Source organism: Balearica regulorum, chromosome Z (genome assembly GCF_011004875.1).
Source record: "Balearica regulorum gibbericeps isolate bBalReg1 chromosome Z, bBalReg1.pri, whole genome shotgun sequence".
Classification (NCBI taxonomy): domain Eukaryota; kingdom Metazoa; phylum Chordata; class Aves; order Gruiformes; family Gruidae; genus Balearica; species Balearica regulorum.
In genome coordinates this window covers 27,971,183-27,996,732 of record NC_046220.1, presented here as the reverse complement: position 1 = coordinate 27,996,732, position 25,550 = coordinate 27,971,183, and the positions used below count along the sequence as shown (strand labels likewise).

The 25,550-nt window shown below is 35.6% G+C and overlaps 1 protein-coding gene across 15 annotated transcripts in view; it reads left to right on the top strand.

Annotated features, from left to right (window-relative positions):
• The window catches only part of PAM (peptidylglycine alpha-amidating monooxygenase), a 142,974-nt gene extending 117,715 nt beyond the window's left edge, over positions 1-25,259 (top strand). For 2 of the 15 annotated variants that reach the window (XM_075740949.1, XM_075740946.1), the window contains 12 exons: positions 1,188-1,493; positions 6,635-6,764; positions 12,129-12,245; positions 12,745-12,817; positions 13,355-13,568; positions 14,244-14,444; positions 17,186-17,304; positions 18,275-18,374; positions 19,775-19,828; positions 22,117-22,320; positions 23,851-23,907; positions 24,439-25,259. In XM_075740949.1, coding sequence (XP_075597064.1) covers positions 1,188-1,493; positions 6,635-6,764; positions 12,129-12,245; positions 12,745-12,817; positions 13,355-13,568; positions 14,244-14,444; positions 17,186-17,304; positions 18,275-18,374; positions 19,775-19,828; positions 22,117-22,320; positions 23,851-23,907; positions 24,439-24,620 — 1,757 coding nt within the window. In that variant the 3' untranslated portion in view covers positions 24,621-25,259. The remainder of the gene's footprint in view (positions 1-1,187; positions 1,494-6,634; positions 6,765-12,128; positions 12,246-12,744; positions 12,818-13,354; positions 13,569-14,243; positions 14,445-17,185; positions 17,305-18,274; positions 18,375-19,774; positions 19,829-22,116; positions 22,321-23,850; positions 23,908-24,438) is intronic. The other 13 variants (XM_075740955.1, XM_075740954.1, XM_075740951.1 and 10 more) reach the window with 10 other exon arrangements.
• The last annotated feature ends 291 nt before the right edge of the window (positions 25,260-25,550 follow it).

The window sequence follows — 25,550 nt, the reverse complement described above, 5'->3', positions numbered from 1 at the left end:
CCTGTCACCGAGCTGCCACTCCTCCCCAGCCAGCCCCCTTTATATGCTGAGCATGACATCACATGGTATGGAATACCCCTTTGGCTGGTTTGGGTCACCTGTCCTGGCTGTGTCTCATCCCAGCTTCTGGTGAAAATTAACTTAATCCTAGCTGAAAACAGGATGTTAACTATAATAGTTTCATGCAGCCAAGATGTTTGGTTAATAGATTCTAAGTTGGGTACCTGCTGGTTAGCAGAGAATCCCAGGAAAGGGATAAACTTGTCATCATGTCATCACTTTATTTAATCCTGCAAAAAGAATTTAACATTGACTTCATCAAAACCTGTTTGGATGGTTTGAATAATTTGTGAAGAAACTTGTAGTTCTGGAATTTACATACCTAATTTTTGATTGTTTGCTTTGAGCTATGGTGGAATTTATTGAAATACTTGTTGGTGTCTAAGAAAGCTATAGTGATAACTGGATTGCTAGCAAGGAACTTCCGAAAATACTGTTCCCTGCATTGCCAGATGATACTGTGACTAAGAGGTGTTACTGTTTGGAGGAAGAGGAGGGACAGGACCCAGACTGAATTAATAAATGAAAATTTAATGGATCACTCTGTTTTACTAGTGTGTCTTCTTTCTACAGTATGGTCTATGAAATCTGTTTGCAATGTGAAAGTTTGTTTTCTTACAGCCTAAGCTGCTTATGCAATGATAGATTTCAAAGATGTTTTGAAATGTAACATGGCTGTCTATTTTGGTCTTTATAAGTAAACAAATGGATAAAACTGTAGAATTTTTATCTTTTTGTTTTATAAAGAATAAGCTTCAGTAGCCTGGCAAATCCATATAATTCCTTCATAAATATTCTTTTTCTGAAGTTTGCACACTTTTTTCTTTTTTTTTTCTTGTTCCTAAGAACATCTGTGCAGAGGTGATAATTTTTTTATGCCACAGTGTCAGGTAAAAGTGGACATTTGTATGTAAATTAAAGTTGATAAAAATTTGACATCTTTTCATACTAGAGACTTGGCTCATTCAGTTCTCGAGGCTGAAACAGTTCCCTCTTATACTACTTCTGAAAATGACTGTTTGAATAACATTGTTACATTATACTTTGCTGAAGCTTTCTAATACTACATGATCTGTTATAATTGGTTTTTCCCTCCTTTCCTCTTATCTTTTCTCTTTTCTGTACAGGTGATATCTATTCACTCCTTTCCAAGCTGCTAGGAGAAAGGGAAGATGTTGTGCATGTGCATAAGCATAACCCTACAGAAAAGGCAGAATCAGATCTTGTAGCTGAGATTGCTAATGTAGTCCAAAAGAAGGATCTTGCCAGAGAGATCACAAATCATGCTGAGAGGGACAATACTATTCTTGTCAGAGACAGAATTCACAAATTTCACAGACTAGAGTCTACCTTGAGGCCACCAGAGAACAGACATTTCTCTTTACAGCAACCTAAACGTGGTGAGGGAAGCTGGGAAAAAGAACATACAGGAGGTGGGTTAGGGGTTAATTTTATACAGTGAAATGCAATGTAAGAGCTGTGATCCACATTAGCAAAATCTGAAGGGAATATCAATTGATACTTGGAAGAATTTTATGTTACAGTTTTTGTAATTATGGAAATGTTATCCCTCTATTTTAGAGGTATTTCAGTGGGGTTCTTTCCCCCTCCATGTGTGAAGAAAGAATGTATACCAATGTTACAATACCAGTACTTTCTGGAACACAGAGTATTTTTTCTATTCTCAAGACTTAATAATTTGATATCAGTTATGCTACAACAAGGTAAACACAGGATATAGTAGACGCAGGAGGTAAAGAATTTCCTTAATACAAGTAACTACTATAAAATGGTCACTGGGATAATCGATGCATTTTATGACTTTTCTGCTTACCTTTGTCAGATAGAAGATTTTACAAAATTTATTGCTGTAATTCTATCGGACATTTTTTCTTCTCATTCAGAAATAGTGGTAGTTAATCCTGAAAAATTATTGAGAAGTAAAATTTTCTGCGTATTTATCTCAAATTGGGCTTGGCTATCCAAATATTCTTGGACAGGCTGTTTTATTGTACTAGGATTATAATTCATTCCCTTCAGGTTTCTATGACAGCAGAAACCATGGATGTATTGTGTTTGTTTTACTTGCATTTTGGTCTCTCTGGTATTGATTGTGCTTAGTCTTACTTGCTAATGTGGAAAGCTAGATAATGCAGCATGTGACAAATATAAAAGAAGGTGGTATGTATGCATGAAAGTCATCTGTACGCGTAAGCTGTAGCAGCACATGCTTGCGTCTATGTTGCAACCAGCCAGCTTGATTTTTCCACGTACTGTTGTACACAAATGTACATCATGCATCATTCAATTTTTATTTCACTTAAAAATGTCAACATGTATTGTCTCCACTTATGTGAGATTCTGTTATAGTATTCAAAATCTGCAAAATTCTGGGTTTGTATTTAACAGAAAACCAAAGATAAGGACTTTCCAATGTTATGTTATGCTAGTCAGTTAAATGGGAACCTGTCAAGTTATTGGCATAGGGGCAAAAAACAGGTGGGATGTTATGCGGCTGACAGAAGTGTAAATCATAAATAATTCCATAAGCGACACTGGAATTAAATGCTTGGGAGAGTAGTATGTGTGGTATTTCTGCAAAATCAGTTTGTTCAGTTCAGACTAATAGTGTATGATGTATAGCAGGGGGGAAAAAGAAATTTCCGTTCTAACTGATCCAGAGGAGGGAGTGTCAGTGAACTGAATAAATGGCTTAGTTGGCACACCATATGGCATGAATTGTAACTACAGAAAGCATTTGCTCAGCTTTAGTAGATCTGTATTCATTTTGGGGGAGTTTGTTGGTGGAGGAATAATTAGTAAATGGACTTCGAAACGATGCAATTTTGAGTTACAACAATGAAATAATCTTATTTAGCATTGATTTATTGTTTTAAATGTTTGTGATACTGCTAACTACAGAAATTCTGAACTGCCGCAGCTGTGAGCGCCATCTTTTGGCAAAAGAACTTTTATAGCAATAAAATCTTTAAGGAAATGCTTAGTTTCTGGTTTGGGTAGTATTTATATATTAGAAGAACAGAAACTTCCCTAACAGAATTTCCCTATTCAGAGGAAGAAGCGGGATGTAAAGAGTTTTAACTTGTCTTGATTTAATAAAAAAATTTGCAGCCTTCATAAAATCCTTTACTATATTGAATTAAAAAAAATCTCAGTATTTCTTAGGACAAGACTCTGGTTGCTCTTAAATTAATTACATTTAACTGTTTAAAAATAATTAGAATTAAAATAGTTTAATATTTTTAGTCTTGCAAATATTCTGATTTTAAGCATGTAACTGGTTTGAAATAGCAAGTGACTGATACGTTAAGTAAGGTTGGTTTAAATGTTATAACTTCATACTGCTACTCTTCCTGCACTGTTGTTATCTTATTACCCCAAGACTGGTCACTCTCAGTCAGGTTGTTCAACATCACTACAGCCAGTACAATTATACCTCCTAATCGAGGCAAACAGTGTAATTTTCCAGTTTTTAAAACTCCTTTGTGCAGTGCTTATAGTTGTCATAGATTTAAATAAATATTTAGGACATTATTTTATAAAGTCCTAAATATTTGTCAAGGTTTCAATGGCTGCCCTGATGGCAGGGAGTAAACACAGCATGACTAAAATTTGTAATGTTAAAAGCTAGCAAGAGCTTCCAGGGATTTCTGGACAGTAAATTGCAGTTTTGCCATTAAGTAAGGCTTTATTCTTTCACTTCTAGAGAGATTGGAGGCTGATTTGCATGTTATAAATCTATATATTTATTTATAGTTTTATTGATTAAATGAATTATTCTAAATTAGAAGCTAGCAAAGATGTGGTATTTAGTTTAGAAATCTCATTTACAACAAAACCTGTAATTGTATATTTATTTTTTTAATAAAAATATTTTAGCGGGGAAAAGTAGTTTTGTTTAGTTTTGTGTGTAACTGTTCCATGGACCACTTAGTTTTGTAGAGAATTAATAATCAATCTTAGACAAAGGAAGTCTAAATTTAGTAAGTAAGTTTTTGTAAAAAGCTAGTTGCCTTAAGATGAACTTGTATGAAAGGACTTTCAGTATGAGACTTTCAAGGGGAAAAGAAAAGATAACAATAATAAACAATTTTGGAAAAGTGTGAGGAAAAACTAAAGGTTGTATAGAGACTGGGGTTCTTGTGATTAGACTGTATTTCACTCTACATTCATTTTATTGTTTTGATCTGCAAGGAATCATTTAGTCCTTTAAGTATAAAAATTTTGTATTTTATAGTGTCTGCCTTTTGAGAGACCGAATTCCACATATGCCAAAATTTAGGCTTTCTATGTTTAGTCTTCTATTTTTTTCTAGCTTTTTTGGGAACAGCTCAGGGGGCAAGGAGCACTGTAACACTAAACATACACAAGTTTTCTGCAAGGTAACTTAGACTGATACGGGATGAGCAAGTGAGGAAGCAGCCGCCAGATTTCCATCCTTTTATTCCTTTCAAAATGCTAATATCCATGAATATACCTGGTATTGAACCTGCTGTGACCAGCTAAACTGTACAGAAGTATGAATATGTATAATTTTTTTCTTAACAGCTTTTCTTTTAGCTTTGAATTTGTGTTCAGCTAAAATTGCTACAGTGTAGACTTTCTTGTTTTAGAAGTTTCCGATTACTGTCACCATAGATTGGATTCACCATAGTTGCTGACTGGATTAGATTTGTCTTAGATTTGTGTTAGCCAAAAGAGTTTCTCAGTCATTTGCTCTAGCTATGGTATCTCAAACTACAAAGGTAAGATATCTCCTATCCTGTGGTAGGTTTTCAGCACTGGTTTTATCTTTCCCCTGCGTAGATTGTAGAAAACGGTTTTCCCTCCACCCCATCCTTGCTGTTACTCCTCAGACTACGTCTCTTCCAAGTGAAATGGAAGTGGGGGAGTATGCTTATCAGAACAGCTGGGTTGCACAGGTGACCTGAAGGTATTGGGCATTATTTCCCTTTTCATTTTCCCTTTCATTAGAAGGTCACTTCCAACTGAACCCTCTCAGACTCCTTGGATGCTGTGTGTTAAGGTCTCTGATCTGCCTTGTTTCAAAGCACTGATGCCCTGGCACGTTGTGAATGGGGATATGTGTTTCATCTGGCTAGATGGTACCCCAGTGGTCAGTTTTTAGGATCACAGCAAAATACAGAAACTTCTGGTGAACTGGAAGTTGCAAAGTACAGCATGGTGCTATCAAACACATTAAATACTAGTGAAACAGCTCCAGTTTCACTTAACTGCAATGAACTGCGTTCTGTTCACCTTCAGTTTGGCTATACATATCCATATATGAAGTCTGCTCATTAGAAATACCTGAATTATGCTGAACAAATTAGTTTCTGAAAGGAAGGAGCGATGGACTTCCTAACATGTAGAAGGCATTTTAGGATTTGTTTGTTTTGTTTGTTGGGTTTTTTTAAATCAGAATTAGTGACATTTTTCTTATGATTACTTTTTTTTGTTTTGTGGAATATTGTTCAGTTGTCTCTTAATACTGCCAAAGTAACTGAGACCAACCTCTTCCAAATAGCATTTCAGCAGTCTATTTGTGAGAATTAATCCTTATAGCCAATGCTCTACAACTTTTTCAAATTTTGGGCTGTTCATACCTTTAATCAGTGTAAGTATGTTTTTACATAAAACAGAGATTGAAGTAAATATCTTTTTATATTTTTAATTTTAATCTTTAGGTTGAAAATAAATTTGTCTTCCTTAATTGAGGAGTTTTATGATTTAAGACAAACTTAAGAAATATCTAACTTTTTAGTAGTCGTTCACTTGCTAAATCCCGTGCTGTTGATTTAGTGTGAAAATATTTGTGTTATTCAAAAACTATCCAGTATTTAATCTTAAAAACAGTGTGTTACGGCATAAACAATGACAGATATTCTACCCTTCTTCATCTCTTTCATCAGATTTAGACACATATTTCCTGTTTATGCCAATAATATTTGGATAAGGATATGAATACTATCCAGATATAATGCATGTATTGACTGTAAGAAGTGTCATAGGCAAACTTCACAGAATTGTTTATTTGCTTCTTGTTGCTGTTTTTCTTCCTTCACTGTATTTTTTTTTAGTGTTCAAAGCTTTTTTGAAAAAAAAGTCATGAATCAACCACTTCTGATATGTAGTTAGTTTAGTGTCTTTGTTATGCATTTTTTAATAAAACACTGATAGGTTAATATTTAAAATTGCCTGCTGATTTGTGGTATGAGTTGTATATTTCTGTAATCTTCCAATGTAGAAAATATTCACAGAGCTCCTATAACTTCTAGTCTGTTTACCTGTATCCTTATAAAATGTAGAAAAGAAAAGTGTCAAAAGCACTTTTGAAGTTGCTGTCATCCTATATGTAGCAGGATTCCAGTGCTTGTGCATGCTTCACTATAATAAAACTATGCTTGGAATTAAATTGCAATGCATTAATGGAAATACTGCATGTAAGAAAATGTCCATATAATTCTCATCAGCCTGTACCAAAAGCCAGCTAATGTTTTTTTTTACAAATATGCTACGTGAATGCCTGTCTTTTGTTTGTTTCTTTGGTCAGATTTCCACATAGAAGAGGCTGTGGAGTGGCCTGGGTTAGACCTCAAACTAGGTCAAGTTTCTGGGTTGGCTCTGGACCCTGAAAATAACCTAGTTATCTTCCACAGAGGTGATCATGTTTGGGATGAAAAGTAAGTAGATACTCTGCCAAATAGCATGTTAGAAGGTCAGATTGGTGGGTGCTATTTGTACATCTCTTCAGGAAAAGAAAAATTACAGTTCCTTTTCCATTTAAAATTCAGTTCTTAGGCTGAAAGTGCCTTTGCAAGACTCAGAATGGGAGTGGTGGCTGACCATTTCAAGATGATGGGGTTACTAGGCCTTTAGACAGTATGAATGTGTCTCTAGAGAAAAAGAACATAGTAGATTAGGTCCTTAAACTATATAACCATGTTGGTGTGATATTCAACTGAGATGAATTATTCCTGCCTCTCCATGTTTTTAGCAGGACTAATTAGCCTGGGAAAATGATGTTTTAATATGGTATATTACTATTAGGACCTGGATTTAAGACATGCAAAGCTAGCTGCAGTGTGTCTTCATTCTTTTTTTATGTCTACTGAATGTGTTATTAGTATTAGGCACTCCCTCAAAACGGGCTTTGTTCTACTCACTTGATAAAATACACTACATTTAGTGTCACTCAAAAAAAAGTTCAAACTTTATAATGGCCATTTTTCTAGTGTTTGTAAAGTAATATATTCAAAGGTATATTATTTTAAGAATGGAACATTACAAGTGAAGTATAACGTCTTTATTTGTTCAGTGTCCTTATGTCTTTGAGCTTTAAAATAGTACGTCTAACTGTTTAGATGGACACTTTGGAAAACATTCCATGAAATTGTAACAGAACAGCAGGCGAAAATAATATTAGCCTGTAACAGAATACTATGTAGTACTTTTTTTAAATGTCCTTTTAAAATCTTCTTTCTTAGTGTCTGTTCTCTTTCTATATATATAAGGCTAAACAGTAGGGGTTTTTTCAACTCCCGATTAATTCATTTTAAGATAACATAATTCCTGAAAATTAGAGGGGGCAGCTTTCTCAACCGTATAATAACAAATTATGCATAGAATACCATTTTAAGGTCATTGGATTTTTAGCTCAATAACATAATGCAGCAGATAAGACAGTCATTTATGTCTCATGCATTATATCAGTGATCTTTCCAGCTCAAGTTTATATAAATGTAGGCTATAAAATGTGAAAGGATGACGCATGCTCAACTTGTATTACTCAAGCATCAAGGAAAAGCTGATATTGATTTGGGTTTTTTTCCATCCTCCTACACGTGAACATAAGTGCCGTTCTTTGTGTCATTGAAGAACGAATTGAAAAAATTCTTGAAAATAGGCTGGCAGTTGTGTTCATTTCCTACTTCTGAACTGTGCATTTTTGAGTGTCTGGCAACTGCATTATTCACACAACCCAAAGCACAAAACTGGGAGTTTGAGACCAAGCAGTATTTGGAGATCCTGCAGATTTTAAACAAAACAAAAAAACATTAATGTTCCCTAAGTGAGCATAACGAATCAACCTTGTTGAGAGGCAGATTGAACTTCAACTTTCTTATGGTATGGGTGCAGAACAAGATCAGAGCTGTGGTCTGGAGTCTGGAAATCCAGAGACCTACCAGCTGTGCTGGGTAACACTACAGGTTCACTTCACTCAGCCCTGTCCTTGACAGTAGCCACTGTTCATATTCTGAGTATTTCTAACCTGTGATTATTGAACTTCCCAGAAGAATGCTTTATCTTATATTTATTTAGTATTAGTAGTGTTCATCTGTACATCAGTCCTTTGTGGGAGCTTGCCATATTTGCCATCATGTGGGCATTGAAGTTGGAAGTAAGTGAAACTGCCTGGTGGTGTAAATATGATCAGAAGCATTCAGTCCCAGATGTGTAACCAAGGTGTAAGATGAGCTGTTGTTACTGAATCTGGTTATGGGTCTTCCCATACTAACTACACATGAAATCCAAATTCATTTCAGAGGGGTTTTGTTCACAAGTGTTTGGTATTTTTTTTCTTCTTCTGGAGCACTGTTAGTCAATATATAGGGAAGCTAGTGTTGGTAGGAACCCTTAAATCAGATAGGCTGAAACTTCTATAGGCCTGTTTAAATAGAGTATTGTGACTTTAAAACAATATATTTGGAAAACCTGCCTGTGGTTAAGCTATTGTTCCATATCTTGTGGCACAGCGAAGGGGCACACAGAAGTGTGCTCAGTCAGTCAGCCTTCTCCTTTTATCGTTGGGTACACCTTGGGCACATGAAATAGTCCAGGAACCCTTTGATGGGTTTTGCTGAAAAGGGAGTATATGTGTTCTCATTTTTAAATAAAAAGGAATAAAAAAATGAGGGTTTGAAACTCATGACTATGGTATAGGGAGGCATAAGAAGTTATCAGACTTGTAAGTTAATGTTTATAATTAGCTGCAAATACACAGTTAATTGAGTATAATATTCCTTACCAAATCATAAACGTGATGAATCAGCCAAGCCTGAAAGCCCAGAATTTATTTTCTCTGTTTCAATGCTTCACCAGCATAGCATAGAAACAAATTAAACAAAATTATCTGTGCTGTTAGGCAGTGCATTATTAATATATGCCATAAAAGCTGGATCCTCATTCAACTAAATATAGCTGGATGAATGGTCTGTGCTGTTATATAGGGCAACTTCAGTCTGCTTTAGAACGCAAAAGCAGTTATAGAGTAACAAGCCCTGTTAAGTAGCAGCTTTTCAGTGGCTCTACCATTCCCTCTGTGCATAATTTAAAAAAAAAAAAAAAAGGGCAAAAAAACCCACAAAACAAAACCACACTCAAAGAAAATCCAAAAATACTTTTAAATAAGTCAGGTTCTTTTACCACATTGTCTCCTCAGTTTCAGAACAACTTTTGGAATATGCGCCATGTGCTATTCAGACTCAAAAAAACCCCAACATCTATTCATCTGGCTGAGCAATGAATCAGTTGGAGTTATTTTGCATTTTGTGATGAAAAAATTATACTATTTATGCAATTTATAAAAGACATAATAAAGAATATAAACTGCATTTTTGTTACTGCATTCTTAACAAGCTAGGCAGGTTAATTTAGGCTGAGCATAGTACCACAGTGGTGGTGGATATTGATCAAGACTAGAGCTCAGCGTTGTGCCTCCAGGGGTTATGAGATTGGGTGGTCTGTGTAAATTTAATACCTAGCCCACCAGAAAGACGTTGTAATAAATTGTTTGCGTTAGTGTGAAGTGACCATCTGAAAAGCAGAAACATAACTGTAGAATTACATTGGGGTTTGAAATTAGTAGTAGTGACATCATAGGCAACATATTTTAGTTGTTCTTTGATATCAAACTGCAGAACCTATGAGAAAATCATGCTGCAGAGCAATATGACATATAATAGTAAGGTGTTCAGTTACTTTATTTGTTTGGGTTTGGTCTTTCTTCTTTTAAGCTAGCAGTAGTCAGCATAATTTGTGTCCTTGTTTATCAGTTGAAACAAAGGAACATTGACTATCTGGGAAAGTGGTCTCAAACCCTGAGAAGGAAAGAGGGACTGTGATTCTGTGGCATGTCAGTCTTCCTCCTAGAAGAGGATGTTTGACAGGGAGAAGATGCATGGAAGATCATTCCCATAAACTCATTTCAAAGTTCACTAGGCTTCCTTTGTATGAAATGATATGCAATCTCTTATTTACACTGACAGCGTTCAGTTTCCAGAAGAGTTTTTAGCAGGGAATACTTAGAAGTCTGCACAGCACTGTTATTAAGAACCAAAGTCATCATAAGGAAAGCCAATCATTTTTTTAAAGTGGTCTAGCTAGTCAGTTCTTCAGCTGTGTGATCTTGTTTTCTGAGGGGTTTTTTGTGCAATACCTACCAACTCTAAGATTCTCTTCTGTGATTAGCTGTGCTGATTAATAATAACATTAGCTCAGTCTGTCCAATGTTGGTTCTCCAGTTGTCGTCATCCATACCCAGAGCAAGTCCTAATCAGTATTAGACTGCTTTTTAAATGATACTGTTTAAAACCAAAAGAACTTGTTACAGAAGATTACTGTCAGTAATGGTAAAGAATAAAACACCTGCCAAACCATGGTCAAACAAGCAGATCATGTCAAACAAGCCTACATTAGCAAGCCATTGTGTGCCAGTACCGTTTACCCTATGTCTCCCTATAGTATTATGGCAGAGAATTTAGGAGGGCTTAGTAGAGAGTTTTAGTAACTATCACCTTTTCCTTAACCATTCACAGTGAAAAGAATTTACTGATTTCTATCAGAAAATAAAATAAGTAGTCACAGATAGTTACCATACATAATGGGAATATCTACATACTTGTTGTAATCATAGCCTATGCAGAAACTTAAACACATCCTGTCATAAATTTTTCTGTTTGTATCTGAAGCCACTATTGCTTTTCCACATTGAAAATTCTAGACATACAAATATGTAATGTTATGGAGAGGTGAGGCTGCTAGGACTGTACAATATAAAGTTTTAATAGCTTTATTCATGGCCTTCTCTGTGACTACAAAGTATATTCATGTTTACCAAGTTGCATCAATCAAAGCTGGATTTCTCCTGGGATTAACAAATGGATTTAAAAATACAAGGTGGAGGGGGGAGTATGTCTTGTATTCACACGTTTTTCATCCACAGTTAAATACCATTTTCTAATATTTATACTTAAATTTTGTTCAAAATATTTTACACTCTATTTACCTTCACTAAATGCTGAATGTATATTTCAACAGGTTAGATTAATAGCCAACTTCTCTGTAGGGGTACAGACAACTGAGTTTTTTATTCTTTGTTAAGCATATGATAATTTTATGCCTAGTAAATGTCTTCTGGAAAGTTAATCCTGGTTCTTAATGTCTGAAATAGTGATGTGTTTAAATGTTGTTAATATATTCCACCTACCCTGAAAACTGAGTTGTGGGGGTAGGAGAAATACACATCATATCCTATAGTCTCCTGCAAGCACACTCTGAAAAGGCTAAGAACCTGAAGACCTGCATCTTACAGTAGTAAGCTCTAGCAAAATATTGAATTGTTTTTGAAAAGAGAAAAAACAAAAGAAACACAAACATGCACACACTGCCTTATACAGTGCGAAATATACCTGTTCATGCTGGCAATTATGCCCTGGTGATTAGCTATATTTTTACTTAGGCTACATTGTTTGATTTGCCACAGCAACGAAAAGAGAAAAAAAAAAAAGAGGGTTTTTGCTTGCTTACTTTAGCATTATCTTAATTGTTGTGTTTTGGTGCTCCAAATTTGGTGCAGGAAATGCAGACATCCAACACTGTAACTCTTCCAATCATACAATAATGGAATAATGCTTATTTAAAGAAAAGAAAGAAGCCAATAACCCTACACTGGAATTAACTTACAAGTCTCAGCTTTAAGTTGCATCTGTATTGTTTGTCAGTGGAACCTTCTAATGCTGGCTTTTTATTCCACTGTTTTTGTGTAGTTCTTTTGACAGCAAATTTGTCTATCAGCAAAGAGGACTTGGACCAATTGAACAGAACACAGTTCTTGTCCTGAATCCAAGCAATGCAAAACTGCTTCATTCCATGGGCAAAAGTCTGTAAGTTATTTTTACTTTTATCAATAGAGCTAACATTTTTGATTATTTTACTCCAGAAAGTCCCCAAGCCCATTTCACATATGTTTTATATTACATTGTGTGATTGTAGCCTACGAGTTTATTTAAATTATAAATTAAAATCACAAAATTAACAACTAATAAAAGTAATTTACCATCTTTACCACCTTTGCTTTCTAGCAGTTCATACAATTTCACCTACCAGCCAGATTAACAGAAATGCAGAGCTGGGTATTGTATATTGTCTTTAAAGATACCAAATATTAACCTTAGTGAGATACCAGAGATCAACTGAATTTCAGAGCTGAGACACTTGTCAAAAAAAATTCTGTTCTGTAAAGGTATCTTTTTCATTAAACACTGCAGGTATTTAGTATGTACAGCATTTGTTGATCTGTAGATAAAAAATGAAACCTTCATATGTACATCATTCTTCCTGAGAGATGTTTTTAACTTGATTCTTCTACATTTCTGCTTGCAGATTTTATTTACCACATGGTTTGAGTATAGATAAAAATGGTAACTACTGGGTCACTGATGTAGCTCTCCATCAGGTATGCTTTTGAAGCTTTAATGCTAGGACGTTAATATTTTGCCAAAAAATGTTTTTCTTTTCCTAGAGATTTGACATAAATTATTTATCTAGGCCTGTTAAGATAAACATTAAGAATATGCCTATAGAAATTGACCCCTATGGCCTTCATGGAATATAGTTGTGTTGAATAATTTGCTACATGGACATAGTATTCATAAATAAAAGTATCTGTTTTAAAACAACGATTCTTTTGAAAAAGAACAGACTTTTCTGCTACATCTTTGCTTATCAATTCTCCTATGTACTTAAACTCGGAACGTGAAACTAAGTTGTTTGCTATAATCACAGGAAATTTATATTTTATGCAGAAATTTCCTAGAATCAATGCTGTTGAAAAACTGGTAATAGATGTCGTAGTCAATATATTAAGGCTATGTTTGGTATATAAATTTTTTTTATGCACAGTAATAGATATTTTTCTATAGGTCGTCATCCCTCTTATATTTTACCTTGCATAACTGAAACCTATTCTCTTTTCCCATTGACTAAAAAACAGGTTTTCAAACTGGGAGCAGATAACAAAGAACCTTTACTGATCTTAGGAGTGGCTTTGCAACCAGGCAGTGACAAAAGTCACTTCTGTCAACCAACAGATGTGGCTGTGGATCCAGTCACTGGCAACATTTATGTCTCTGATGGCTACTGTAACAGTCGAATCATTCAGTTCTCTCCCAATGGATTGTATGTGATGCAGTGGGGAGAAGGCACAGGTTAGAGCTCTTGATACTTTATCCGTACTGCTGTTATCAGGAACTTGTCATGAACAATAAGATTGCTGATGTTACTATTACTTTTATTTATAAATTTCTATTACCAAAATACCTTCCAGGCCCTTGGTGAATTTCAGCCTTGTCATTGCATCCCAATTTTCTGTCTTCCATTCATACAGCTACTTGTAGTAGTTACATATTCACTAAAAATAAAAAAAAATGGGAATTTGTTAGCATGCTTTCAGTACAAGTACTGACATGTCCTATCTTACCAGGAAAATGTTCCGGCTTTTACAAATACCTTATTTTATTCTTAAACAGTTGACCAAATAGTATAAGCCTTTACCATTTTTACAGGATTTATGCCATGATCACATCTATTTTAAGTTTTGTGAGTAATTACATTTTTCCCTGACTCAGATTTCTGTATCAGGCATTAAACTATGCCAAATGTTATAGAGAAGTAGAAAATTCATAAATTCAGAGTTTACAAAGACAACACAAAAGACTAGCTCAGTTTACCTACCTATACGAGTAAAACCCCTAGAAGAATGCAAGCTGACTTTATTCTTTTCTGAAGATTATATTGCGGTATGTGACATATTGCTGTTTCTAACTAAAAGTGATTAGTTTCATTGTGTACTTAAACACAAACCTGGATATTTTGTATTGCAGAGACTTCTTTAGGCACAGCTAGACCTGGACATTTTCATATCCCTCACAGCTTAGCCCTGATCCCCGACTTCAGTCAACTATGTGTTGCAGACAGGGAGAATGGTCGAATTCAGTGCTTCAGGTTGGAGACTGGGGAGTTCACAAGAGAGATCAAGCACAAATCATTTGGAAGAGAGTTGTTTGCAGTTTCATATGTTCCAGGTAATCTTTTTTCCCTGTTACTCAAATTTCAAGTAGTTGCTTTATGTCAGGATGTCACAGTACCTGGTGTTACCTCATGAACAGTGCAATCTTATTATCTTAGACCAGATATTTATTCTCTTTCAAAGCAGAGCTGATGCAATGGAAAATTTTAGAACTATCCTGTTTTCCTATCTGTGGGATGAGGGAAGCTTGCATGTAACCTCTGCTTCTGAGAAATGACTGGTTAGAGTCCCTAAAATGTGATGGCAACTAGTAGATGATCTTGTTTGCTTCCTAGTGACTGCACACTTAATAATTAGCTAATAATAATGTTTTAAAATATTCATATCAAGCTTCACTGAAGAGTCCAAAATAAAGAGCTTCCAAACTATCAAGAAAAGTTTTGGGTTTCATAAAACAAAAAATCTGAAAGCAAACAGTTTGTAAAAGTTGTGGTTTTTAATATCACAATCTGGTTAATAATTACTGTAGTAAGTAAGTTTTTTAGTTAGATTTTTAATACAGATACTGAAGGTAATGTAAATGTCAAGTTGGACAAGGAATTTTAGCATGTCAGGCTCCTGACTCTGTAGTTGATATCAAATTTAATATCAGAGTTATCTCTCTTGCATCTGCCAGTAACATAGGAAGTGCACTACTGGATGAGATACTTCATACCTATAGGCCAGTGCTCTGTCTCTGACAGTGGCAGTGGCAGCAAGTGAGGCATTCTAAGGAGAATGTGTAAGCCTGGCTGCATTTTATGGTTCATTCCTATCGTACTCCCCATGCATCCACAAGCACTTTATTTAAGGGTTTTAGGAGATAGCTCCTGATCTTTTCTTCACAGTATCTCTCTATAGACCTGTTGCCCATGAGTTTTCCTAATCCCATTTTTAACTGGTTTGTACTGTCTCCCTTCTTGACCTCCTGCAGTTACAGTGTCCAGAAGTTCACTGCCCAGTTCATTCTTTTAATTTAAAAAAGTGTCCTAGTTTCATTGAATACTTCTCAATCCAACTGTTTTGGGAGTTGGTGAATAACAGTTCCACACTCCTCATATCTCCTGCCTCTTAGCCTTCTTCTCTCCAAATCAAAGAACCCCAACCACCTTAGTCTCTCCCCATAAGCCATTTAATTGCTCTAGCCCCTTGCTATTGTAGTTGCCTTTCTCTTCAAGCATCTTTAACTTCATTAGGACCTTCTTGAGATGCAGAGAGTAAAACAGCACTCAGTACTCAAGATGTGGGCATGCTAAGTTTTTGCATAGTGGGAGAACTGTCCCCTTCATTCCTAATTCTCTTCCTGATGATGCCCAACATTCTGTTGTAATTTTGGCTATCACTGTACATGGAGCCAAAGATTTCAGAGAACTTTCAGTGGTGGCTCAGAGATGGCTCCTGAGTTGTAGCTGCCGGTTCTAAGCCAACCATCACACAGGCATGATCCTAGATTATTTTTTTCACAGAACCATCACTCTATATTTGTCTTGGCTGAAGCTCTTCTGCCATCTGTTTGACAACTCATTCACTCTTATGAAAAGTTTTTCTGGACTTTTCAAAATTATTAAGATTTTGACTACTCCACAGAACTCAGTACCTTCCTCATACTGGGAGATGTCACTGTTCACCCCATTCTTCAGGTCACTGATGAAGACTGTTGAATGAAATTGTTTCTGGCTCTGATCTCTGCAGGATCACACTGCTCAGACTTCTCTATCCTGAAAAATTATAAGTTTTGCCCATAAGCTCTGCTCTTTGCTTCCTGTTCATTAATTTCATTCAGCCCTGTGACAACTCACATTCTTTAATAACGTCTCATGCACAACATTGTCAAAGGCTTTCTGAAAATCCAAGTATGTCTACAGAATCTCCTGTACCTGGGTGCTTTTTCCCCCCATTCAGAGATGAGCCACAATTTCCCCTTAGAGAAACCATACCAATTTGTTTCCCACAGGCCATGCTTAGCCATGTCTTATTCTTCATTATGGAGTCTACCATCTTATTGGGAATGGAAGCCAGAATTGTTGATGTGTAGTTCCCAGGCACCCTTTTGAACCCTTTTTATGGATGGACATTACTTTGGCAGCCTGCTAGTCTTCTGGAGGAGTGGCTATTTGCAGTGCTAGTTACTCAGCTTGGCATGAGGTCTGTAATTTCACATTTGAGTTCCTTGTGAATTTGAGTGAATGCCATCCAAGCCTGGAACTTGTCTAACACCTTTTGTGTATCTCCTTCCAGTTAGGCTGGCTCCTCTGACCTCTTTTCTATGGAAAAAAACTGTCAGAATCTCCCCAACATATTCAACAGAAGAAACTGACAAAAACTGAGCTTCTCTGCCACAGGCCCCTCATCCCTGAGTCCCCCTTTCACACCTTTTCCTCTTGTGGTCCCACTGATTCCCTAGCTGACTTTCTGCTTTTCATGCCTTTAAAGAGCTTTCCATTACCAGATCAAGCATCCTTAGCAAAGCATTCTTCAGATTATTTTTTTTAACCCTTTCACACTCTTTTTACATTTAACTAATCTGTAAAGTATTGCCTTGCTTGTTCTTCTCATTGAACAAAGTGTGCATCTCTCAAATGCCAGACTTTTACCTGTTGTACCTTACTTAACTTTCCTCCTGTGATTCAATTTCCTATTGAGTTACCTTTCTGTCTGTCTTTCTCTGACAGCCTTTTTTCATCTATACTATTACAAGTCTTCTTCACTGTAGTTTACTATGTGTGGGTTGTAAAAGCAAACCTAATGTTGTTGCAGGTGGTCTTCTCTTTGCGGTTAATGGAAAACCTTATCCTGGAGAGGCAGAACTGGTGCAAGGATTTGTGATGAACTTCTCTACTGGAGAAATAATTGATACTTTCATTCCGCTTAGAAAGGTAGAGTATTGCACAGAGCGCCTGGTGCATATAATTATATTTATGAGAATGTTGGTAACATCCTACTTCAACTTTCATAAGACTATTACAGGAAATAAGATGTTTTATAATGTAAGGTATTCAAAAGGAATTATTTATAATATTAACTTAATAAAGACACTAGAATTTCAGGTCTTAGTTTCTACATGTGGTACACATTCAAAAATTATACTACCCTCAAGATGATTCCTACAGATAATACCTTCAGTCAGGATAAGCCTACTTTATTGCTGTCAGACACTTTTTAAAAGCTAGTTTAGGAGAAGAATGAATGACTTGAAATATTCATATTCTTAGATGCTAGCAATATGTCAAAAAATAGAGTATATTCCTAAGCAGGAATAAAATTCAACTGTATGGTTACATCCCTTCTTTACAGAAGATTAGTAGGGAAGTTAAAGCTAAATGTTGTTCATACAGTATTGTACATAAAAATTACGTTTCTTTAAAAAAAAAAAGTTTCCATGTATTGTCTTAGACTAAAGAATGAGCGTTAAGATTCCCATTTCTGGGTAACACATGTACTCTTATTTGCAGTCTGGTTTTAAATTATATTAGAGTTACTTTTTTCTGGGCATAGCAAATAGCTGTGTTGCATACAAACTCTGACAAAAACTAAATATGTGAGCTTGAAACCAAGATCGTGATTTATTAAATACATATTTCACAGGATAAAATTGAATGCAAGAATATAAATACAAATATTATAAATATAAAAATTGTTTACCATGAATACATTTAATAATCTCCATGTTGTTATCCCTGGAGAAGGCAAACATACAATAGAAATGGAATTCCTCTCCCTTTGTTGATGTTAGGCCTTCACACCAGCACCTGCTGCATTTTCCAGCCTAAGGACTGAATATGACCAGTCTCAGGTTCAGGGTTAAGGAGGCCTGCTTGTCTTGTATGTGACTGCTTATCTTCACAGAGCTTTGAGATGCCACATGATGTTGTTGCTTCGGAAGATAAAACAGTATTTGTTGGAGATGTTCATGCCAGAGCAGTGTGGAAGTTTGCATCCATAGAAAGTATGTTCTTTTTGTTCTTAATGTCACAACTTCACATTTTCTATCTTCACATCAGTACCACTTAGGTGGTACCACTGGCAAAGAACCTGATGGCGTAATGACGAAGATTTAAGTACACTACAAAGCTCTGCCTGCAGAAGTTGTGTGCTACTGCTCAGTTTTCATTAAAAGACAATTCTTCAGCATTGCTGCATGCTCTGCCAAAGGAGAGTCCTGAGTGCATTAGTTCATTTGTTGCAGTATGAATCAAAATGCATTTGTCTCATGGTGGATCTAACTCTTGTCATGTCAGTACCTCCTTAAACAAAAGCATGACTCTTTAGCATCTTAGTAATTTTAATGTATCATTTGCTGAGAAGTCAACTGCTTCCTTTGAGGTTATCATGCAGGAAACTGTCAGGGGCCGAAGTGAAAATGCAAGTCAACTTAAAATTTATATTCATTTCTTTGGGAGTATTCACATTAGAAAATGAATCTAGTATAATTTGAAGTCCTATTTCCATGAAGTGGAAACACTTCTCAGCTTTAATCTAGTAACCCCCAAGCCAAGCAGCCTGACTTTAGGGAGAGGTACCTGATTAGTCAGACATCAATTTAGTAGGATTCAGAGAAAGATTAGATATTTTACAGGAATAAAGATATAATCCACTGTTACATTATATTAGATAAAATATGTATGAGAGAGATAAAGCCTCAGGCTTCAGGATATTAGTCAACCAGTAAGAGTCTGCTGTTATAAATGAACTTCTGACTAAGCCAGTTATTCCATATTTGTCTGTTTATATTTCATGGGTTTTCCTTTGGGGCATCTGCTATCAGCTGCTGTTAAGAACAGGAAACTGGACCAGATAAATTGTAACTCTGACTAGATAAGACTTTTTCTGCATGTAGTAACCTGAACAAGAACACCTTTAGGCTTTTATTCAAAGAAACACAAGAACAAAAAAATAATGGAATTGTTCATCACTTACAGGTTAGTTGAGGAAAGTCCTTGTATATAATTTTAATTTTAGCTTTTGCTGCAGTATAAAATTGCAGTAGTTAAGCAGCCCTGATTCAGCCAGCCTTTAATCCATCATGATTTTGATTATAATTAACAGTTTTATTTTTTTGGGAATCCCTGAACCTTTGCATGTGCCCAAAAAATCTCTCTGTGGTGTAAGAGTTAATTACTGCAAACACCTTTCATGAACCAAGTTCTTTTTTTTTTTTTTTTTTTTTTTCCCCATGGCCTTGTGAGCTATCGAATGGTTTATATTGACTCTCCTTGGTGAAGTTCAGGTGCTGATGGTATTGTTTACTGTAGGATTGTACTGTACATTTGAGAAAGCTAGCAGGAAAATGTCACTGAGTGTCTTTCTGAAATGTCAGTTGTCCTGAAGAATAATTTTGTTTTACAGAAATGGAACATCGGTCAGTTAAAAAGGCTGGTATTGAGGTACAAGAAATAAAAGGTTAGTCTGATTTGTAATGGCAATGAAGGAACCAGTATGTTCACGTAGACTAGGACTGCTTACGCCAAGTCAGAAGGAAAAATGCTAACTAGTTTCACTGTTTTATTTTTCACCATCATTTCATATAGTGACTACATAGGAAGCACAAGAAAGCAGCTTGTAACAGTGTTACCTAGTAGATGCTATTTTACAGCCAATCTAAATATTTCATTTTCAGTGATCACAAGTGCTTCACAGACACTAAGATAAAAAATTAACTAGTGGATTAATTCCATACCACCATCTGTTATGGTCCATATTGCTATCTGTGTCAGCTCCCTTAGATGCAGAAATAGCTCTGAAATATAACTGTGATAGTTACTCCCCAGCACTCTCCAACCCCAGCTCTGCAACCTCAACCACTAAAACAAGGTTATTTGAAATGGCAGTTGCTTTATCTTTCTGCATAGTCTTTCAGTACACAGCCTTGTCAGTCACACCACATGGCAAAAAAATTATTTTTTTCTATTTAGATTTATTTCCCTAGATTTATGGCTTCTTTTTTTTTTTTAAATTTATCTGCATGGAAAAAAAAGGAAAATAAAAACATGTAGAAACCTAATATAAGGAGATAAAGAAATACATGTAGAGGAGATTGAAAGGGGTAAAATAGCAATTCAGGAAGATGAGAAGTAATTTTAACCATTAGTATTCTGTTATGTAGGTCTTTTATGTTGTAAAGAAAAAGTTCATTTCCCTTTCAGAAAAACAGTACCAGGCTATGGAGAGACCTTTATAAAATATTCGGATATTCTTAACTGTTTTTCTTTGGTTGAATTCAGAGCTTGTGTGGTTTGCTTTAGCCATGTATATGCAGACAGAGAGAAGTACCCTTAAGATCCCAACTGCCAATTGCAAGCACATAGAATAAAGTAGACTGACATTATAAAACAATGAAATCCTTATTGCCAGAACTGTTATCCTTCTATTTTATCTCTTTCTGAAGCACTCGAGAAGTGTTGGCATTACAGCATCTGCAGTACAACAAATCTAGGTTTGTATTGATGCATTTCAGCTTGTTATAGGAAGAGACTATGCTAGCTGACACTTCCAATGTTACAGAGAAAAATGCAATAGCATCACTGAAATTCCTTAGGGTACGTAGACTGAAATTAACATCTTTCAACTCCATTTGAAGAAAACAGATAGCCAGTGGACTTTGTGTCATCCTCTGCTTAATAAATGGACAGGAGTGGCCTGCACTTTCACAACCTCCTGGTGACAGACTGTTGCTGTTGCTTGCACTGCTGTGAAGTGGGGAAGAACATGCGGAGAACTCTACCTTTGCCCAGAGGTGGGCAAGATGGTGGAGGAAAATTGCTCTTGGTTATAACTACTGCTTGAACAGACAGCATGTTATCATTGTATCATTGTTACCTTTGTATCAGTGATAACAATGATACTGTTATCGTTGTATTAGTGTTAAGTGTACACCGAAGCATTTAGTATTCTTTCAGAATAGAACATCATTTTAAGTTTGATACAGAAACAAAATAGAGTTGATTCAGAGTGTGTTTCTGATGCAGCTGCTACTTAAAACATGCATTTAAGTCAGACTTTAAAATATAAAGCTAGACTATTTTACTCATTAAAAGTTAGCTCAAAGCATATGATCTTTTATACAGGCTCAAAACAACATAGAGGATTTTACTGAAATTGTTATTCTCCTTGTAGATGAAGAGGTAACAAATTAGTCAGGAATGATCAGATACAGTTTTCAAAAGCTCTCCAGATTTACAGAACCAAAGTTCTTTCACAGCATGTAGCAGTTCTGACAATTTGACCCTTTATCGCAAATTTATTAAAAAGAACTTTTAATGCTTTCCTTCTTGTTTATGATAATACAGCATATACTGGATTTCTGTATTTCTTGTGGAAGCGTTATTATTAAAAGGAAATATTTAATTGATATTACATCACACACCTATTTGGAAGAATAGATCTTTTGGTGATTTTCCTGTATTTTAAATGATAAATGCTTTTTAAGTCAAAACTCTCCCTGACACCTCTCCTTTCCCCTTTCAAGAAAAGGGGAGGGCATCTTTGCTAGTGAGTGATATCATTCTGACTCTGTCTGCTTAAGTTTGGGATAACATCAGCAAGAGCTAAAAATGTCTCTGTAAGTGTTTGGTTTTTGTTTCCTTGTTACTCAGCACTTCAGGTATTCTAGCTTGTTATTTTCTTTCATGCCTTGTTCTGTGTTGCTTGATGCGTATGGATTACACATTGAAACTGTCTTCTTTTTAAAGAATCAGAAACAATTGTACAAGCCAGATTGAAAAACAACCCAGAATCAACAGATCCTCTAAAGAAGCAGGAAAAACAACATTTGGTTGGACAGACCAGCACTGGAGTTTCCTTTGTTCTTATTACAACTCTTCTAATTATCCCTGTTGTTGTCCTGCTGGCAATTTTAGCATTTATTCGGTGGAGGAAGACAACTGTCTATGGAGGTAAGCATGAATAACTCTACAGAACAGGCTTTTATTGTTCCAATTCTGAACACTGAGGGACAAGGGTATGAAGAGGGAGGCTTCGTGTCCCTATACCCTTGTGAACGGTTACTGTGATGCTGCATGCAAACTAAGAATCGGAACGCACACAGCAACTACATCCCCCTATGCCTTTAATATTACATCTCAAGCCACCACCTTTTCAGAACATGTATCTAAAAACTTTAATTGGTGTCAAGCTGAAAATTGGTGTCTCAGAAACAACTAGCATATATTCGTGTTATTGTATTTTAATACTCTGAGCATAGTTTCATTTTCACTTTGGGATCTTTAAATTGTTGAGAAAAAAGGACTCTATGGGTATTACAAAGGTATAAGCAAAATGCAAATATAACATTCACAAGAGATTATATATTATTATTCACTACTCCCTAGTGCATTTTGTGAGTCAGACATGTTTTCATAATGTACCTCCCATCCATTGCTGGATGGGAGCTTTAATTGGTACTTACAGTGCTGTGTAAATTGGTTCTTAATTCATATTATATAATAACATTATTTTTGAGAAACTGGTAGACTGCAGTAGGAGTTTGACACTTGTTATTTTCTATGGCATAAATCAAAATATTCTCATCAAGAGAAGAAAATATACATGGAATAGACAAATAAAACAGTTCTGCCACTGGCTAGGACATACTATTGACAGAATAGGTAATTCAGCTATCTAATATTGCTGTGCAACTGAATTGGATGTATTTTATTTGAAGATTTCAGTGTGCAGCTTCATGACTCTCTGTGTTCAACATGTTTAGCACATCAAATGTGCTAACGCTATAGACTACTGCAGTACTGCCTTTAATGGATATGATCCATAATAGCATCTTTGCATTCCATTTGGATTCAAGCAGTGCTTGAATTTTTGGTGTCAAAGAGCATGATACAGTTACATTGGTAAAAGTAAACTTGCACAGATTTATGGAGACTGAGTAGTATATAGGAAAAGACAGTTTGGTCATTGCATTTATTTTTTCTTCAGATGAGGATGGAAAGAGTTACCAGGGAGGAGGATATAGTTTGTGAGGGGGGAGACAAAATACATGAAGAAATTCACAGATCTTCCAGAAAGCCAGTCTTGTCTGAAGGGAAACTATACCATTTCAAATCTGAAGTTGTATTTTGCAGCGTGCTGGAGCATAGTTGTGCACATTATAAATTAAAAGGTTCTTGTCCTTCCTGTAAACTCTTCATAGTAACATAAGTGAACAGTTGAGGGAATTAAATTCTCAGAAATAACTTACATGCGAATCTTCTTAAAGGCTGAATTTGCATAAACTGAATATCTGTGGTATGATAATTTTGTTAGGAATTCTAATTTCACCTTAATCACAAAGCTGAAAAATATTGGTTTTGCTTCTCAGAGCTGCTGATCAATTTGTTGAATGTCTGTACTTTGTATCAGAAAATACAGATAATTATTTAATCATACAATATGATTTTTGGCTTATTTTTGAAATCTACCTTATTTTTCAGCTGATGGGGAACACAAACTTGATTCAAGTTCAGGCAGAATTTTAGGCAGACTTAGAGGTAAGTCTAAGAAGTCATTGAAGGTCCTTTAAGAACACAGTAACTGGAGAGTTTTTTCTGTATTCACTTGTAGTTGAATAACAGATTTGATGGAGCTTTCTCAGAGGAAGAATTGCAGGCAAACCTCAGGTGTTTTGTGGAAATGTCTTGTATGACACCTTTACTGCGTTATTATCTGCCTGCTGAAGAGGATGTGTCACTACCAGTAGGGGAGCAGTGGCTGTTATAATGTTATCTGTGGATCTGGTGAATGAAATGAAGCTTTGAAACTAAGGACAAACCAGTGGTAACAAAAATAGCCTGCATAAAGACTTAATGAAACAATGCTGAAAAAAATAGTTTTAAAATTCTACTTCAAAGATGAATTCCCTTCATCTTTCATAATCTCTATACTTAGCTTTTGTGGCTCATGTGCTGATCTTTAAAAACAGTTTTTGGAAGGAGACTCCATGCTATTGTTGAATGAGTAGATACATTTTTATTCCCCCATACAGTAAAGCAAACCTTATGACAAGCCTTTCCTTTCCACAGGGAAAGGCGGTGGTGGCCTTAACCTTGGGAACTTCTTTGCAAGTCGCAAAGGCTACAGCCGAAAAGGGTTTGACCGACTGAGCACTGAAGGAAGCGATCAAGAAAAAGATGAAGATGATGGCACAGATTCAGAGGAAGAGTGTTCAGCACCTCCACCCCTACCAGCACCTTCATCATCCTGAGACCAGTCTTTGAGTTCTCCATTATACAGTTCAACCCAGAATGTCAGATTCCTTTTCCCTTAAGCACGTTTAAGATTTTGTGTATTTAATTGTGAACTGTACTAGTCTGTGTGGGGCTGTACACTGGTTCCTTTAATTTTTGTTTGGTTTTAGTTCTGTTTTTTAAGTGGAGTGTATGGAAGTTCCATATCAGTGCTGTTGTTTTTTATGTGAACATCTTAATAAAGCAAATAGTCTTCTAATTGCAGCACTGATTTAAAGCAGTAGTATTTTCTTATGTCAATTTGGGGATCTTGTAAATAAGTCTTACTATCTGCTTCATCAAAATATTTTTCTCATTACTATTCAGTTGCCAGTTTCTGTTTTGTGCCTTTCCTCTTCAATGTCCTTAACCTGTTGCAGTATAGAGAAAATACAGTGCCAGAAGAAAATGAAGCTGCTAAATCTTCTTCTATTTTTTTAAAATCACTAACATTATATTGCATTGAAGGAAAGAAAAAAGTCTATTTAATTTTTTTCTTCTTCTTCCTAACTTGATGTGTTTCTGGGATGTCTTATTTTTAGATGGTATCACTGTTAGAACACTATTTTCAGAAGCTGAATGTAATTTGTGTAATAAAGTATTCGCAGAGCATTGGCTGTCAGAGTGTACTTTGGAATTTTTTGCATACTTTTAAGTTTTTTGTATACAACTGTTGTAAAAGTTACACAGACCACTTTTAATACAGTAAAAATTTTAATGTCTCCTGCCAGCAGAGAAAAAGTGCTATTTTTTATGGGAGCTGGAAAAATATTTTGCTATGTCACAAGGTTTTTTTTTTTAAAGACTAATAATATCCATACATGTACAAAGCCAGGCTTAAACATTTAAAGAGGAATATTACTTGTATAATAAAACGTCAGGGTATACACTTTAATAAAATGTGGTCA